Genomic DNA, 17,319 nt, shown 5'->3' on the forward strand with positions numbered 1-17,319 from the left:
AAACAAAAGTATTGAGATGTGCAGAAATGCAAAAATAAAAGTTTAAAAAAAATCCCAAAGTATGATACATTTTATGTATCATGCAGAAACACTCAAGTTTCCTGAATCTTAGAACACCTTTGGCATTTCTGAATCTCAAGGACACAGAAACACAGATACACCCATGACTTCTGCCAAACAGAATCTTCAGAAGTAGACCAAAAGTTAAATTTAAGATGAATTTTTCTATGGAAAAACAATACAAGTTATAAGGCTGCAAGTTGCTGGGGGGTAGGTGAGTCAATTTTACCCTCCTATAAGCCTGTCAACCTTCACTGCTCCTTTGATTTCATATAGAAAACGCACAAAAAAACAAATGAAACCCACTGGATGAAAGAGTGAAATGTGGAGACTTACCCTATATTTCAGTAGTAAAGAGGCAAGTATCTTTATAGGAAACATTTGGTTGCAAAAACTAGACCTACGTGTTAATATTTTACTTAGAACAAGCCATATATTAAAATTCACATTTAAATATTTAATTTGAATTTACTGAAAACAAACATCATAGGTTAAAATGGTTATATTTATCCTTCAAAGCTACTATATTTTATGTTATTTTATTTATTTATTTTAATAGATCTTGATTGGAGTATAATTGCTTCACAATTCTGTGTTAGTTTCTGTTACACAACAAAGCGAATCAGCCATATGCATACACATGTCCCCATATCCCACCCTCTTGAGCCTCCCTCCCACCCTCCCTATCCCACCCCTCTAGGTCATCGCAAAGCACCAAGCTGATCTCCCTGTGCTATGCTGCTGCTTTCTACTATATTTTAGCAGCATTAGGATGCAGGGTAAAATGGAGTGTATTCGGTAATATAGGACAAATATTTCATAGAGTGTAGCTTATTGATAATCACCACACGATCCTCTGTGATTTACATGCCTCTTAAAAATATATAGGAGGGCTTCCCTGGTGGCGCAGTGGTTGAGAGTCCACCTGCCGATGCAGGGGACACGGGTTCGTGCCCCGGTCCGGGAAGATCCCACATGCTGCGGAGCGACTGGGCCCGTGAGCCATGGCCGCTGAGCCTGTGCTCCGCAACGGGAGAGGCCACAAAAGTGAGAGGCCCGCGTACCACACACACACACACACACACACAAATATATATATATATATATGTATTAAAATTTTTTTAAATTACACTTTTCTTGTTAGGAGATTAAAAAATTTCTAATAAAAGTTCCCATCTTTTATTAGGCATACATAAGTACAATATAAATGTGACACAATTCACACCATTATTTCACCCCTATACTCCCCTGGATCTAGGTATATACCCAGATACTGATTTGCCTTACCTCTATGTCTCCAAATAACTGAGGCAAATACAAAAAAAAAAGCCCAAGAAATAAAATTACTCTTAAAAGAGCTCAATGAGCTTGTATACTGCAGTTACATTTCCACTTTGTTTAATCATGCTAACTAAAAAAAAATGTTTAACTGTTCTCATTCCATGATGCCCTATTATTCTGTACTAATTTTACAGAATTCCAAATATGTTGTACATATACATGTTTTATTTATATATCCTTCCATTTCTAATATCATAGCAAAAGTCAATGTAGCTATTTTAAGAATGCTTTACATAGGATATAAATTTTTAATAATAATATCTAATTAGTGTGATATCACAAATCTTAACTTCTTTGAATGTACTATTTGATTATTAAAATATCACTCTCTTTAGCGGAGGGGGTAGCGGAGGCGCGCGGGAGAATCCATGTCCTTCTTAGAACCGTTTCCTCTAAATACTTTTAAACCAACAGCTCTTGGCGAAAGTCTTCATCCCTTTAAGGCTAAGTTCTCGCGAGACGACAAGACGCCGGATAGCTTAATCGCACGTTGTGCCTGCGCGCGCTGGGGCAGCTCGCACTTCCGCCCGAGGCGTGTTGCGACTCACAGCAGCTGCCGGTCTCGCGTGGTGACGCAGCTGTTTTTTCTCGGCTAGGTCTGCTGTAACGGACGGAGGCCGCCTGAGCTGCGGAGTTGCAGAATCTGGCGTTCGGAGCTGCGGTTCTTGGCGAGATTTCGCGTTGCCCGTCCTCAGCCGTTTCACCGATAATCAGCGGATCGCTTTGCCAAGTGCCGGGAAGAACAAAGGAATTCGGAAGGAGACTCTCGGCTCCCGGCCGCCTTTCTCTGAGTGGCTTCGTTTCCCGCTCGCGCCTGTCCGGAGAAACTGGACTTATAACCGTCACTGGATTGTAAGTACCCGAGGCGAAGAGAGCTCACTACGCCCCGCTTTTTGCGTATCTTTGTTCCGGGAGAGTTTGTGGATTGGGAGTATCTGCTGAGCCTTACTTTCTGTGCCGAAAATCATTCCGTAGGAGCCGCCATTTGCTTTCCCTGCGTTGTCCTGCAGCGGCAGGACAACCTCTATCTAGAGGTTGGAACTTGGCATTGCAGCTAACAGATTTAAATGGACCTGAGTAAGGCAATGCGTCATTAACGACTGGTATTGTCACAGCATATTTAGAAAGACTTGGAACTTAATTCCGAATAGACGCTTAGTTGCTCTTCTACCTAGAACTCTTTGTAATTAAAGACGTCAATTTATAAAGAACTGGTCTTTCTGTTGAAATAGCTGAAATTTTTTAGTGCAACAAGTGGTTATTAGAGAAAAACTGAGTCACAAAGAAGTAAAGATGAGTAAGAGCAAAGATGATGCTCCTCACGAAGTAGAGAGCCAGTTTATCTTACGCCTACCTCCGGAGTATGCCTCTACTGTGAGGCGGGCGATACAGTCTGGTCATGTCAACCTGAAGGACAGACTGACAATTGAGTTACACCCTGATGGGCGTCATGGAATTGTCAGAGTGGACCAGGTCCCATTGGCGTCAAAATTGGTAGATCTGCCATGTGTTATGGAAAGTTTGAAAACTATTGATAAAAAAACCTTTTACAAGACAGCTGATATCTCTCAGATGCTTGTCTGTACAGCTGATGGTGATCTCTATCCTCCTGTTGAGGAACCAGTTGCCACTGCTGATCCCAAAGCAAGCAAGAAAAAGGATAAGGACAAAGAGAAAAAGTTTATATGGAACCATGGAATTACTCTGCCTCTAAAAAATGTCAGAAAGAGAAGGTTCCGTAAGACAGCAAAGAAGAAATATATTGAGTCTCCAGATGTGGAAAAAGAAGTAAAGCGGTTGCTGAGCACAGATGCTGAAGCTGTCAGTACCCGTTGGGAAATAATTGCTGAAGATGAAACAAAAGAAGCAGAAAGTCAAGGCCTTGATATCTCTTCCCCAGGAATGTCTGGCCACAGGCAGGGCCATGACTCATTAGAACATGATGAGCTTCGGGAGATATTCAATGACCTCAGCAGCAGCAGTGAAGATGAAGATGAGACACAGCATCAAGATGAAGAAGATATAAACATCATTGACACTGAGGAAGATCTGGAAAGGCAGCTACAGCACAAGCTAAATGAGTCAGATGAACACCACCAAGAAAACGAGGGAACTAATCAGCTGGTTATGGGAATTCAGAAACAGATTGATAACATGAAAGGCAAGCTCCAAGAGACCCAGGACAGGGCAAAGCGACAGGAGGATCTCATCATGAAAGTGGAGAACCTGGCTCTCAAGAACAGATTTCAGGCTGTGCTGGATGAACTGAAACAAAAGGAAGACCGAGAAAAGGAGCAGCTCAGCTCTTTGCAAGAAGAGCTAGAATCACTCCTAGAGAAGTGAGGAGAGTTTTGATACTTAATTTCATTCCTGACAGTAGTCAGCCTTGAAAGAAAAACTTTGTTTTCATCACCTGGACTAGATAGTAAAACTTTGCAGTAGTTCCCAGTTTCCTCCACTGCCTTCTATTGGATTTGTTTTATAATTGTGAATTTCTATCTCATTTGTTTTTTGGAACCACTTCGGTGGGTGTTTGTCCTGTAGTAAGTAGGAATGTATAGACAGATAAATGTAGGGAAGTTGTAGGATTAGTGGAGTGAACAGTTCAGTTTGGTAATTAATCACAGCTTCACTGCAGGACTTTGCTGCTGTTTCTCCGTTTACCAGAAGCTGCCATTGCTACTCTGTGATGCCATCTGAGATAAATTAGTAGATTCTAGTTTGGTGGCAGTGAAGTTTGTTTACATACGTTTTCCCATGCTGTAGCTATTTTCCCAGTTATTCAAAGCAGTTTTCCACATTTTGCATTGCAAATCATTTCATAAAGTTGTTTTAACAATAAATAAAAGCAAGTAATTTTCACCTTAAAAAAAATAAAATATCACTCTTGAAATAACAATTGGCAGACGATCATAAGCTTTTTTTTGACTTCATAAACACTCTTAACAACTTATTTAATACACTATTGTCCAAGCAAGTTGATTAATAGAGAATCAAAAACATACAACTTGAAGTAGAAAAAAAAAAAGCTGTATTTATGAAGATGTTTACAATAGTTTATTTGAGGTTATTTCCAATTTTTCACCAATTTAAAAAATTGACCTACTCAATGAAACCATGTGAATGCAATGTTAAAAAGTATAACTATGAATCACAGAATTTAAATTTAGTATGAAAAGATAAGAATGGCAAATTATATTGAAGCTATGTGGAATTATGTTTATAGACAGCAGGAAGAGAAAATTAAAATGTAAATATTGCTTGATAGGATAATGGGATTAGAGGTGGTCTTTTAAATTTTTCATTTTTATGCTAATACCTTTATAAAACCCAAAAATCTTCAAACAACACATTTTTTTAAAATTGTGGTAAACGACACAAAACAGAAAATTTATAATTTTAACCATTTTAAAGTGGACCGTTCATTGATATGAAGTCAACAAATTTTTAAAACTTTCAGAGGGCACCTGAATAAAAGATGTGTTGTCCACTGGTGATTTTAATGTATCTGGTATATAACTAAAGTCACCACAAAACCCTTTCTGGGAAATTGGCAGATCATAAACATAAAAAATTTATTTTGCTTTTTATTAAACCTTATTGTTTTGCTGTTTCAATATTCAAATTTACTCACAAGAAAGAGTCAGTTTCATATTAGATTTGGTTTCACAAATGCTGCTCCTGCTATTCATTCTTATCACCAAAAAAAAAAAAAGACTATTTGTGACTAACGATAATATGCTACAGAAAATAAAAAGTTAAAAGGTTTTCAATCTGCATATCTGGGAACCTAAATTAAAGCATCACACAACATTTTCAAAAACAGAAAAGCCATTTGATTTGACTAAAATCTTAGTTTTAAGATGGCAGAAAGTACCTTGATAATTTTCTTTTAAGAAAGAAAGAAAACCAAGCCATTAAAGAGAAATTCTTCCAAGAGAACTGAAACATGCTATATACCTCTGACTTGGCACTCCTTCTATCTGGAGAACTTGTTTGGTAACTGTTTTCATCACAGAATGATCTAAAGTAAAATGAATTGAAATTAGAGTAATTATTTTCCAATGAGTGGCTATTTCCATTTAAAACCAAAAGCCAACTAATTATTGCTTTTCCCGGACATTTAAATATGAAATCTACATTATATAATTATACACTTATTTCCCCCTTTGTGTATTCTAATTTCTTCCTCAGAAACCTAAGATGCCATCTTGCAGACTGCCCACAGTGGCTACTATTTTGGCAGCAGCAAAGGTCAACTTGAAACATTTTGCATCTGAAGTGGCTTTGGATACCTTTGGATACAAAGTACAGTCTGAGCACCGTCCAGACGCTTAGATACCTAAAGAGCATCTAAGATATCAAACCAGGGCATCCAAGATAACAAACCAAGTCCTGATATTCCCTCAAAAGCTGCTCCTCCCATCAGCTCCCTTCTTCTAAGTGATACTACCCAGTTGCACACATAATCATCAATGACTTGTCTCCTTGTTACTATTTCCTTCATACCTCACATCTATCTGCAGGTCTTGAGAGCTACACCCTCAAAACACAACCTGAATTCAACCACTTTTCATTTGCTGCAAACTTCCAACCTAACCTAGGCCATAAACATCTCTTATTTGGAGCACTGTGATAGTCTCCTAACTGGTCTCCCTGTTCCTCTTCTTTTTTTTTTTTTTTTTTTTTTTTTTTTTTTTTTGCTGTACACGGGCCTCTCACTGTTGTGGCCTCTCTCGTTGCGGAGCACAGGCTCCGGACGCGCAGGCTCAGCGGCCATGGCTCATGGGCCCAGTCGCTCCGCGGCATGTGGGATCTTCCTGGACCGGGGCACGAACCCGCGTCCCCTGCATCGGCCGGTGGATTCTCAACCACTGCGGCACCAGGGAAGCCCCCTGTTCCTCTTCTTTATCCTCCCAAGTCCCTTCTCTATACCAGGTCACCTTATTCAGATACGATTTGGATCACGCCTTTTTCCAGTTCAAACCCCTCTACTCATTTAGAATAATCCACATCTTTACTCTGGCCTTCAAGACTTTACAAGAGCAGACCCCTGGCTAGCTCCTTGACCTCATGTCATACCACACTCTTCTTCACTCAGTACTCTGCCCAGATTGGCCTCCTTGCTTTTCCTTAAATACTCCACCCACCTACATGCCTACATACTCATTGCCTCCTTGTCCTGGAATGTGCTTACTCCACATCTTCCATGGCTTGCTCCTCTCTTCATTCAGGTCTCCGTTCAAATGCCACTTCTCCAGTGAAGCTGTCCCCTAACAAACCTATCCAATGGAGTCCTACCTGCTCTCCCTCACTCTCCTTACATTAAGATAGTTTTGCACTTCCTACTCTCTAAAATTATATGACTTATCTGTTTACTCATTTCTATCTGATGTCCTTCACTAGAATGTAAGTTCCATGAGGGCAAGACTTTTGTCTGTCTGGTTCACTGCTTTATCCCTAGTCCCTAAACCCGTATCTGGCACACAGAAGATGATTACAAAATTACTTGTGAATCTGACAAATGAATAAAGTACTCCTGGCAAGAATTCAGAGGCTGCACAGGAAAGAAAGAATGCTCTTGGTGGAAGCAGGCTTAGTATCTAGGTTCACCTCTATTCAGAGTAGAGATAAGAAAAATTGACAAGTATAATTCACTTTAGTTAGTACAGTAGCTGCTAAAAACATAAGGGAAGTGCAACACTAGAAAAGTACAGTTGAAGCTTGAACAACATGGGTTTGAACCTCGCGGGTCCACTGACACACGCATAGTTTTCAATACATAGGTACTATCGTCCTACATGATCCAAGGTTGGTTGAATCCACAGATGTGGAACCACTGACTATAAACTTATACCCAGATCTTGAACTGTGTAGGGGTCGACACCCCTAACCCCACGTTGTTCACGGGCCAACTGTATATGATGAGGAAAGTTAAACACATTAAGTTTTAAAAAACTGTCAATACCTGAACAAATTGTTTTTGTTTTGCTATGTGTTCATCAATTTAAAAAAAGTGACCACATACCAACAAGCAGATTTTTTCTTATATCCAGAACGAGCAGAGTTCTGTTGGTTTCAGGGGCCTTTAGTAAAGCCTTTGCTCCTTCACTGGTGAGGCCGCACTGCTGCAGGTCAAGTGCTTTCGATGAAAGACAAACGTCACTTGCTAACTCTACAGATTTAACATATAGACAACTCTCATTTTCTCACGTGTGGAAGAGTCCTGCACAAGACAAGTCATGGCAGGTTTGTAATTTTGGGTATGGAAAAAAACAGAAACATATATGCACACACATAATGCATAATCCAATTTAAGAACCTCTTCTTGGATGTGCAGTGATAACCCTGGCTTTAGTACCAATAAATCATACAACGTATTTTACAATTACAGAACTGAAGAATAACTGTATATAACCTATGAGCAAAAAGCATCACAAAATGAATCTCAGTTCATAATTAGCAAGGGCGGCAGGGGCATGTAAACCTCACAAGCAAAACCTGGTGGAGCTCAGAAATGCACTGCATTCTTTTGATCATGATCTTCAGCTCCAAATCACACTTGAAACTAGTTCAAAGGGGAAAACAAAATAGAAGAAATGTAATAACTGTTAGTTTTAGAGGAAAAAAAGACAAGTCTAAGAGGATACAAATAATAAAAACTTTCAACAATGTGTGAGTAGAGAATATATACTAAAAACCTATCATGAAAGTATGATGGTCAAGAACCCTCGCAGTAAAAGGTCAGACAAAACCCAGAAAAACTGATCATGAATTCTAGTAGTTCTGGGGCTGAACAACCTACTCATTTAAACCAAAGGGATCATCACTAAAGCACAGGGATTAAAAACTATTACATGAAAGGAAACTATCATGAATCTTTTGTTTAAGTGTTGTGTGGACCATCACATTAAAATAACTGGAGTCTTTCAACACCCCCATGACGCACAGAAATAGCAAGTCAGACATACGGATCTGACAGGATATGATACAACCCTTACAAACTCTCACTACAGAAGAATGGACACAGGGTATAATTAACCAAATAGCCAAATTAATACAAACAGCCAGTAAACCTCACCAGTCAATCAAATGAATACAAAATAAAACAAAATGTGGTTATTCTCCTATCAGATGAAGCCACGATTCTGTAAGAAAAGCCTTTAAATAATGTCTATACCCTTTGGATCCAACAACTCTCTTTCTAAGAATTTAACCAAAAGAAATAGTCAGAGATATAGGTAAGGATATATATCAGAGTACTATTTGTAACTGAAAAACTGGACAAAGCTTATATACAAGAATGGATAAGCTATGTGCACTGTGGCATATTCATATAATGGAATACTGAACAATCACAAAAAATGATGTAGGAGATGCAAATTTACTGACTTGCTAAAATGCTCATACTAAATTAATTGAAAAAAGTTATAAAATTTGGAGTAATCCCACTTGCATAGAAAATGGAGAGGTACTCATTTTTGTAGTTTCACATTTTTTTACAAGTGCTACAGGCCAGTGTTTGTGAGAGGCAGGCTTCCCATCTACTGTTGGGGTGGACTACAAATTGGCATAGCCTTTCTGGGTGGTAATTTGGCCATGTGTATCAAATGTCTTAAAAATAGGTCACACTTAGTCATTCCACTTGTAGTACCTTATTCTACAGAAGTAATCCCGATGGACACAGAGATGTATATACAACGTATTCACATTGTTTCTGACAGGGAAAAGCAAACTGTCTAAATAGAATTGCAAAGAATTGATTAAACTATGGGACATCAATACGACGCAATACTACATGATACATCTTTAAGTGAAAAAAGCAGGAATGTGAAATAGCAAGTATACTACAATACTATTTTTGTAATCCCTAAGTGTACATATATATTTGTAGAAGAAAAAAAGACTGAAAGTATATACGCCAAAATGAACAGTGATTATATCTGGGTATTAAAATTATAGGTTCTCTTGTAACTCTGTATTTTCTGTAAAGGATATATGCAACTCTTAGAGAAAGTTTAAAAGCAAAATAAAAGCTATCAGTAAAATGAGGCTTTAAAACATCCTATCACAATAGTATCATGCCAAAAGCTAAGCATATTAAAAATTCAATATTTTCAATTTTAGAATTTCCCTCTAAGCCATAAATCCTCACTAAGAGATTCTGCCAAAGCACTTGCACCCAGGTCACCAATGAGCGGGTTGCAGTTCAGAGTGATGCGCCTCAAACCAGCCATGCAGTCAAGATCACGTCTCCTGGAATGAAGACTCTCAGCCCAGGTTTCTTCATGCCTTCTGGTAGTCTGATACTTCAAAGATTTAATGGGATGAAATTAAGATGCTTGAATAAGGAAACAGGGTGTGCCTGAGTATGGCTTCTTATGTCAGAGATTTACACACACACACAGATCAAGCATATATGCCAGGAGCATCAACCTGAGAACTTCAACAGTCACTTCTGGTTTACGAGTCCAGTGAGTGACCCAGATTCTGCTCGGTCAGTGATTAGATTCTAGCCACTGCATTTCCTGTTTCTGAACACTTATGTAAAGTTGGACAACTCAATTACAGTCTATGAATTATTTTCCTTATCTTCTAAGTCAGGGAATTGGTTCTAAATTCTATCTTTGCTGAGGCCCTATATTTCATCATCCTGTCCTCCAATGGCCTCCAAACACCTGACTGGGCAAATCATAAGAAAACTTTTTAATATGCATCTTATTTATTAACAAATTATATACACAAAGTTCCATACATATAATTTATGTACATGATAAACTACACAGATTTTAAAAAATAATACAAAGGTAAAAATGTTCTAATATTTTCTTTTCCTAACTCCTAAGGCATTATTTTATTTTACTTATTTTTTTATAAAGATTTATTTATTTATTTTCTTGTTTGTTTGTTTGGCTGTGCCGGGTCTTTAGTTGCAGCATGCCGGATCTTTTAGTTGTGGCATGTGGGCTCTTAGTTATGGCAGGCACGTGGGATCTAGTTCCTTGAGCAGGGATCGAACCCAAGCCCCCTACATTGGGAGCACATAGTGTTAACTGCTGGACCGCCAGGGAAGTCTCAAGCATTATTTAAAAAACTATATTTACAAAATGTATCTCACATGCTACCTAGGGTGTGCACACAAGCTTTAGAGTCCTGGACTATGCAGAGCCAGTTTGATGTGCCTTGGGAAAATAATGGTTTGACATTTAAGCAAAAGTACTGTCTTGAAGATATTCAATTCTTTATATTCATAAAGTAAATTTTGGTAACAGGGAACACTGACTGTCAATGAAAAAAGTCTTATTACATTCCTGAAAATGTAAAAGACTCAAAGTGCCTTTGTTACTCTATAAGGAAAATCATTAGTGTCATTTTTCTATTAACAATAACTTATTAAAGCTCCAAGCAGAAACAACAGCAATCACTTACACAGAGCTTAGTATGTGCCAGGCACTATTTATACAAATAAGTGCATTTAAACCTCATAATGAGGCATAGAGGTTAAGTGATTTGCCCATGGTCACTAGCTATGAAATGGGAGAAAGGGAATTTGAACCTAGGCCATTTGGCTTCCGCACCCAAGTTCCTGTTTTCTACCTCAGGGGTCAATGGACTTGCCCTGTATAGGCTCAAAGAAGTTTTCAATTTTTAAAATCTAAATTTAAACATTTCCAGATTTGTGGGCTATACAGTTTCTGTTGCAACTACTCGGCCCCACTGGTGTAGGGTGAAAGGAGCCATAACTACCACGTAAACAATGGGTGCGACTATGTTCCAGAAAAACTTCCTTTACAAAGCCAGGCGACGGGCTGGATCTGGCCCACCAGCCAGAGTTTACCTATCCCTGATCTGCACCATCAAACTATTAAAAAGCCTTCATGTCAAATTATTAACTAACTTTAGGCCTAAATACAGTCATTATAACCACTGTAAAGTTGTTAAGGCATTATTTCAAAAACTGTATTTACAAATTGCTGATGTACTGACTTTTATTAGTTTAAAAACTACAACAGCTAATAAACACTTGATTCATTTAAGTCTTGAAGACTAGAATGGCATAGTTTCTTCACAGTATTGCAATAAATGTTTTCAGTAAAAAAATACATAAAAGTATTATTAGGTATTATATATTAAATCTCTTATTTCTAAAATTAAGTGGACTATCTTTCCTAAATGGTAGAATCCCAAACTGAAAACTGGTCATATTCTTTCAGCAAAATGAAAGCTGTGCTCACATGTATCAAAAGGCAAAAATTAGGGCTTCCCTGGTGGCGCAGTGGTTGAGAGTCCGCCTGCCAATGCAGGGGACATGGGTTCGTGCCCCGGTCCGGGAAGATCCCACATGCCACGGAGCGGCTAGGTCCGTGAGCTATGGCCGCTGAGCCTGCGCGTCCAGAGCCTGTGCTCCGCAACGGGAGAGGCCACAACAGTACCACACACACACAAAAAAAAAGACAAAAATTAACTGCCCTCTGTATCAATATATTAATGTGTTTCAATCACATATGTTTTCATGAAAGTTTAAACATAAAATCGCCTTTAAGATCTAGGCCATGTGATCTGCTCCATGCCATGTCAGAATACACCCCGTGACGTTTACTTAACTTGTCTTAAGTGTGATAGAATTCTTTATACCTTGACAAATAACTAAAAGGAAAAAAAAAACCCCACACACACAAAAGATGAAGAGCCTATACATTTGTCAATCTTGACTTATTTGCTTTTCTTGAGTCAGTTGGAGGTTTATAGCCACATTCTCAAAATCATTAACTACAATCTTCCCAAACAGGTAATTGACGAACAGATGCATTCTAAAACTTGTCAGTAACAAAGTGCTATTCCACTTTACAGCAACAGTTTAGTTCTATTTAGATACTAAAACTGAATACACTGAATACTGCAAACTTGATTCCCAACCACTCAGCAAAGTACTACATACCTTTTCAGATATAGGAAAAAAAAGAAAAAAAAGAAAAAGCATACGATTCTTCCTATTTTCATTTCCAAAGATACATCCCAATCTTAATGATCAATCAGCGATTTAAACGTCAACTGTAAACCCAGTATACTGCTGCTATGCAGTGTACTAGAGCAATAGAAGAGAGAGGACCTCAAACCCTCTGTTCCCTCAAATTCAAAGGCAGGCTTCCTGACCCCTCCAGACCACTACTGGACACAGGGAAGGCACACTAAAGTTTCAGGACCCCAACCAACAGTCACCTGCTTTGTGATTACTTCCATGACACACCCTCACCAACACCAGAGTTTGCTGCTCCTACGGGACGTTACATGTATTTACTATTTTAACACATACCACAGTGCATCATAATTATGATTGCAGATAGATGTTCTAACAATTGAAAGAGAATGATGACTTTTTTGCTCTTTACATCTTGCTATTTCCCTTCCCATAATATTTCTTGAAGCGAAACCATAAAATATAGACAAACACAAAAAACAGAAAATATACAAAACGTGTGCTTTGCACCTTAACACAAACTTAAGTAAAATTAGTTCTGACAGTATCCAGCATGACAAACTTCCATGGTACAAATGAGAATGGACCAAGGTTTGAGCAGGTACAGGAGATAATCCAGGCATGAACAACACCAAGGAAAGGTAGACAGGAAGTAACATGGTGTGTAGGAAATCACGAGACCAGTATGATGGGAAGAGACTTAAACAAGACTGAAACTCACTTCCTAAACCTCCATCTCCAACTGGACAATTCGCAGGACACAGGTGCACCAAAGTGGCCAATTTATTCAATCCCTTTAATATGGAGGAAGAGTTTAAAATTTTACTGGTTTAATTTGCCCCCAAAGCAACTCTCAACAGTTATGGCCTCTGTCGTCGGAGCTTTGTATGAAATTAAGTCAAAGTGTGGAGCTCCTTTGCCTTTTTTTTTTTCTCCTTAAAAAAGAAAAGAAACAATTGTTCCGAGTAAAAACAAACATATTCCGAAGCATGTGTACATTGAAAAGTAAAGAAACTTTATTAACAACTTCATAAAAACTGACTTAAAATTTTAAAAAGAAAAAAACATGTTTCAAAGTCCTTCCGACTGGAGTCGTGTCTCATCGTGTCCTCTCTTTACAGAAATAGTCGTATTAGGACACATATGCACAAGGATTAACACCATGACACACTGTACACGGCGGGCCCCGGCGAGCTCACCAGGCGTCGTCTGAGTCCAGGTCTCTGGGGAGGATCCACTCCACGGATGAGCCCAGCAGAGTCTGAAGCTCGTTCGTGAACTCCACCACATCTAAGAGCTCCTTACTTTCCGGATTAAAGGACTCCAGGTCTTTGGGGCAAGAGAATAAGAGACTTGCTGACACTTGCCGGTAGAACTCGGCCTCCGCGATGGTGACAATTTCCACATTTGGAAAATTGCAGCGGAATATGCAGGAGGACATTTGCAGTTTCTTGAGCAGGTCTGAGAGCAACAGCCAGTTACGAGGCCTACACCAGAGAAAGGACAGTGGTTTGAGTTTCCGGCAAAATTAGAGGCGCTCCCAACTATAAACTACCCGTCTCCTGGCGGTGAAAGGGCCTGCTACTTCCACTTTGATTACCCCACCCCCACCCCACTTCTCACTGTCCTTAGAAGATCTACTACTTTTTTTTTTTTAATTTAATTTATTTATTTATTTTTGGCTGCATTGGGCCTGTTGCTGTGCATGGGCTTTCTCTAGTTGTGGCTCGCGGGCTCTAGAGTGCAGGCTCATTAGCTGTGGCGCACGGGCTTAGTTGCTCCGTGGCATGTGGGATCTTCCCGGACCAGGGCTCGAACCTGTGTCCCCTGAAATGGCAGGCGGATTCTTAACCACTGTGCCACCAGGGAAGCCCGGAAGATCTACTTCTAGCGGGGGAACTCTGGACTCATGTGCATGTGTTAAGAGACCACCTAGGGCAGATCAGCCAACTTAGACAAAAGCAGGAGCAGCGCCCCTGAACCAGCCTCGTTGCAGGCCACCCCAGTGCTGCCTTGGCTCTGGCCACAACTCAGGTCACCCCTCTCCAAGTAAGTGCACCCCGTTCTAGTCACTGGGGAAAACCAGTCTGTATGCCAACCCAAGGGAGATGGCAAACACCTCTTTGACCTCTCCTCTCCTCCGGCCCTCATGGAGAGAGCATGAGAAACACTCGAGGTCACCTGGCTTTCCTTGCCTTTCCCACACCTCCAACCCGCCCCTCAATGCTGCCGGGAGTGAGGCTTTTTCGAGAAGGGAGGTGGTACAATCCTTCCTGATACCCTGCCACGCTTTATCATCTCTATCCCGAATACAATGTCACCACAAAGGCAGACACGGTCCCAGCCTCAGAGTCCAAGGAGGATGCTACTCCTTAAGCACCAGGGTCAACACACAGCAGAGCAAGGTTTCCTGATGTGTTCACTCCGAAGGGTTGGTCATGGGGCACAGTGGCCCGACTGTGGGGACAAGACTCGATCTAAGCAAATCTGAAGACACATAAGATCCCAGGTGCCACATACGGCTTTCTCTAATCTTATACGAGAAGAGGGTACACATCAGTATTGTCCCGTGGACCTCACGCGCCTTGGAAGGCCCCTATGGTAGCCGTTTGGGGAGGATCCCTTCCCCAAGAGTTTAGTGACTGAAACTGTGCAATTGCAGTCGCTGACTCCCGTGTCCTTTGGGCTCTAGGGGTGTGTTCCAATGAGGGCAGTTGGCTGGGGAGCCCTCCCATCCCCCAAACTTTTCTGGAAAAGTTCCACTGCATTATGTGAGGTCGGTGGACACTTGGTGAGGAATTCACTCACCCCCCAACCCATCCACCCTCATCTGCTGAAGGGGATTTCTAACTCCTGCCACCCCACAGAGCAGCTGGGCTGGCTCTCGACCACACGCTGGCCACGCTCACCCCTGAGCGACGGACACCTGGACGTTATAACACGGCAAAACGGGGTCTTCGGAAAATTCAGATTCCAATAGGTCACCATAGGCCTCGTTGCTGTCATCCTGGTCCTCCGGTCCTGGGGGATTTGCTAAAACATCGTAACCACTTTCATCATCTGGTTCTAACCGGGGGGGCATACAAGAGAGAGGTCAGTAAGCTGGAGCAAGATTCCAGCTGTTCTCCAAAAAGGACCCTGGAAAAATTCTTTCCCAAGCAAGCCCTGCTCACAGCACCACCCCCACCCCCACCCCCACCCCCACAAGCCCAACTGAAACGAACAAGGCTGCTCACCACACACACAGCTGCCAGAGAACTCCGAAGAGCAACCGGGGTTACCGTCGTCAGGAGCCTGCAGGTTATTTCAACAGTGTGGAGAGAGAGGGGGAGAGAGAGAGAGAGAGAGAAACAAGATAACGCCTGCTGGTAAGAGGCAAATGCTGCTGGAGTTCGGGAACATCTCACGCTGGGGCTGGTGTCACCTCCTGACAAGTCCCACTGCACACGCCTCCAGGTATCTGACTGAAACCTCCCCACGCGTCCACCCGCCTTCCTGAGGGACTGCCCGCCTCACCGCCCCAGCCTGCCAAACAAAAGCTAGCCTGGCTAGCTAAGAGTTTTCCAGCCCCCCACCTCGCAAAACTCAAAGTATGTATCTCTTCTTTGACAGACTAACGTTGGGCCGCTTTTCCCAGTAAAGGGTCACTTAGAGTAAACGGGGGGGTGGGGGTAGGGGGAACCCAGGTGAAAGGCTGTGAAGTCACCGTCTAGATGCTTGAACAAGACCGTGTCTTGACCTCTGCCGTACCTGTTAAGAACTTCTCCAGAAGTTCGCTGTGGTTCACTTTCTTGATGGTTCTACCTGAGTACGTAGCCAGGGTAGGAACAGCACCGTAGGAGAGGAGCAAGCGGACAATTTCGAGATGATCATTCTTGACAGCATCGTGGAGAGGCCTAGGAGAGGTGCGGGGGATTACACCCGTGCACGCGACGCTTGCTTCTAAGGACACGGGGCAAAATCGAGCGTGTGCGGCCAAGCCTCGTAGGCGCGCTATTTCACCGAGGAGGTGAGTGTACGGTCTCTGCGACAAATTACTCTGTTATTTCAACACATAACCCTTTACGGGACAGGTGAAGGGACCATCTCAGGCCTAATTCTTCAATGCAAATCTCTCTTAATGCATGGCCCAAGGAGGAACTCAGGCCTAGATGAAAACGTTTCCAATGAACTTAAATAGTGACAGACTGTAAGAAGGGAACGTACGGAGGGGTGGGGGGAAGAATCCCAGCATCACGGAAGCAGATACGACAAGCCATTGTTATACCATTACAAACAAAACCCAAAAAGTGCAGTTTGTCAAAGAAACTGGGGGCAAAGTGGAACCTCTCCTGAAACCAACTTGGAGATGAGTGATCAACCCTCTCGCCCAGAAGCAGTCGACAGGCAGGGCGAGTTCTCAGGAGGATACAGAGTCCTCCTGCCCGTGTCCGCTGGGGTCAGGAACACTGTCCGCAGTCCCATCCAGAAAGGATGCGATTTGGAAACCACGAACCACCAAATACCTTACAGTTTTGCTAATGTTATGACCGTCAGGAAAGCCCCAGTGCCCTGCCTCGTGGTGGCATCCCAGGTACAACCAGGAAGATGCTTGGGCTGACTCAGACCTGGGCCTCTGGCCAATAAACCGAGGTCAAGGACAGAGTGGGGGCCAGGCCCGGGGATGTGGGTGGACACGGCAGGTCCTATCAAGCCAGTTGCCACTGGACCTGTCTGTACTCCTGCAACTTTCAACTCACATATATGTTCAAGAGTGAGATTCAACAGACGCTGGTGAAGAGTCCAGGGTCTTAAAAGAGAACACCCCTGATTATTCATGCAGGCTCAACATTTTCAGGGACCTCTGTCCATAAGAGTGTCACAGAGTTTTAAAGTTCTATGTAAATTTGCCAGAAAGATCTGTCCGATTCCATTCTAGAGGACTCCACCACCAGTGTGCT

The 17,319-nt window shown here is 41.7% G+C and overlaps 2 protein-coding genes and 1 long non-coding RNA gene across 3 annotated transcripts in view; 2 read left to right on the plus strand and 1 right to left on the minus strand.

Annotated features, from left to right (window-relative positions):
• LOC308620774 (uncharacterized protein) overlaps nt 1-17,319 on the plus strand; it is a gene marked incomplete at both ends in the record, with an annotated part of 307,183 nt that overhangs the window by 132,731 nt on the left and 157,133 nt on the right. The gene's annotated exons all lie outside the window — the stretch shown is intronic.
• LOC308620103 (transcription initiation factor TFIID subunit 7-like) lies at nt 2,524-3,337 on the plus strand (the record flags this gene model as incomplete). Its single annotated transcript, XM_081239431.1, has 2 exons — nt 2,524-3,274; nt 3,318-3,337. Exons 1-2 carry the CDS (start codon nt 2,695-2,697, stop codon nt 3,335-3,337), a joined length of 600 nt encoding a protein of 199 aa, XP_081095557.1. The 5' UTR covers nt 2,524-2,694.
• On the minus strand, nt 14,811-16,391 carry LOC308621114. The gene is made up of 3 exons (XR_014016408.1): nt 15,616-16,391; nt 15,289-15,445; nt 14,811-14,836 (listed from the first exon to the last, which is right to left on the minus strand). It is a non-coding gene; the product is annotated as an uncharacterized lncRNA (long non-coding RNA).

The sequence above is a fragment of the Mesoplodon bidens genome (genome assembly GCF_964165515.1).
Source record: "Mesoplodon bidens genome assembly, chromosome: 7".
Classification (NCBI taxonomy): Eukaryota; Metazoa; Chordata; class Mammalia; order Artiodactyla; family Ziphiidae; genus Mesoplodon; species Mesoplodon bidens.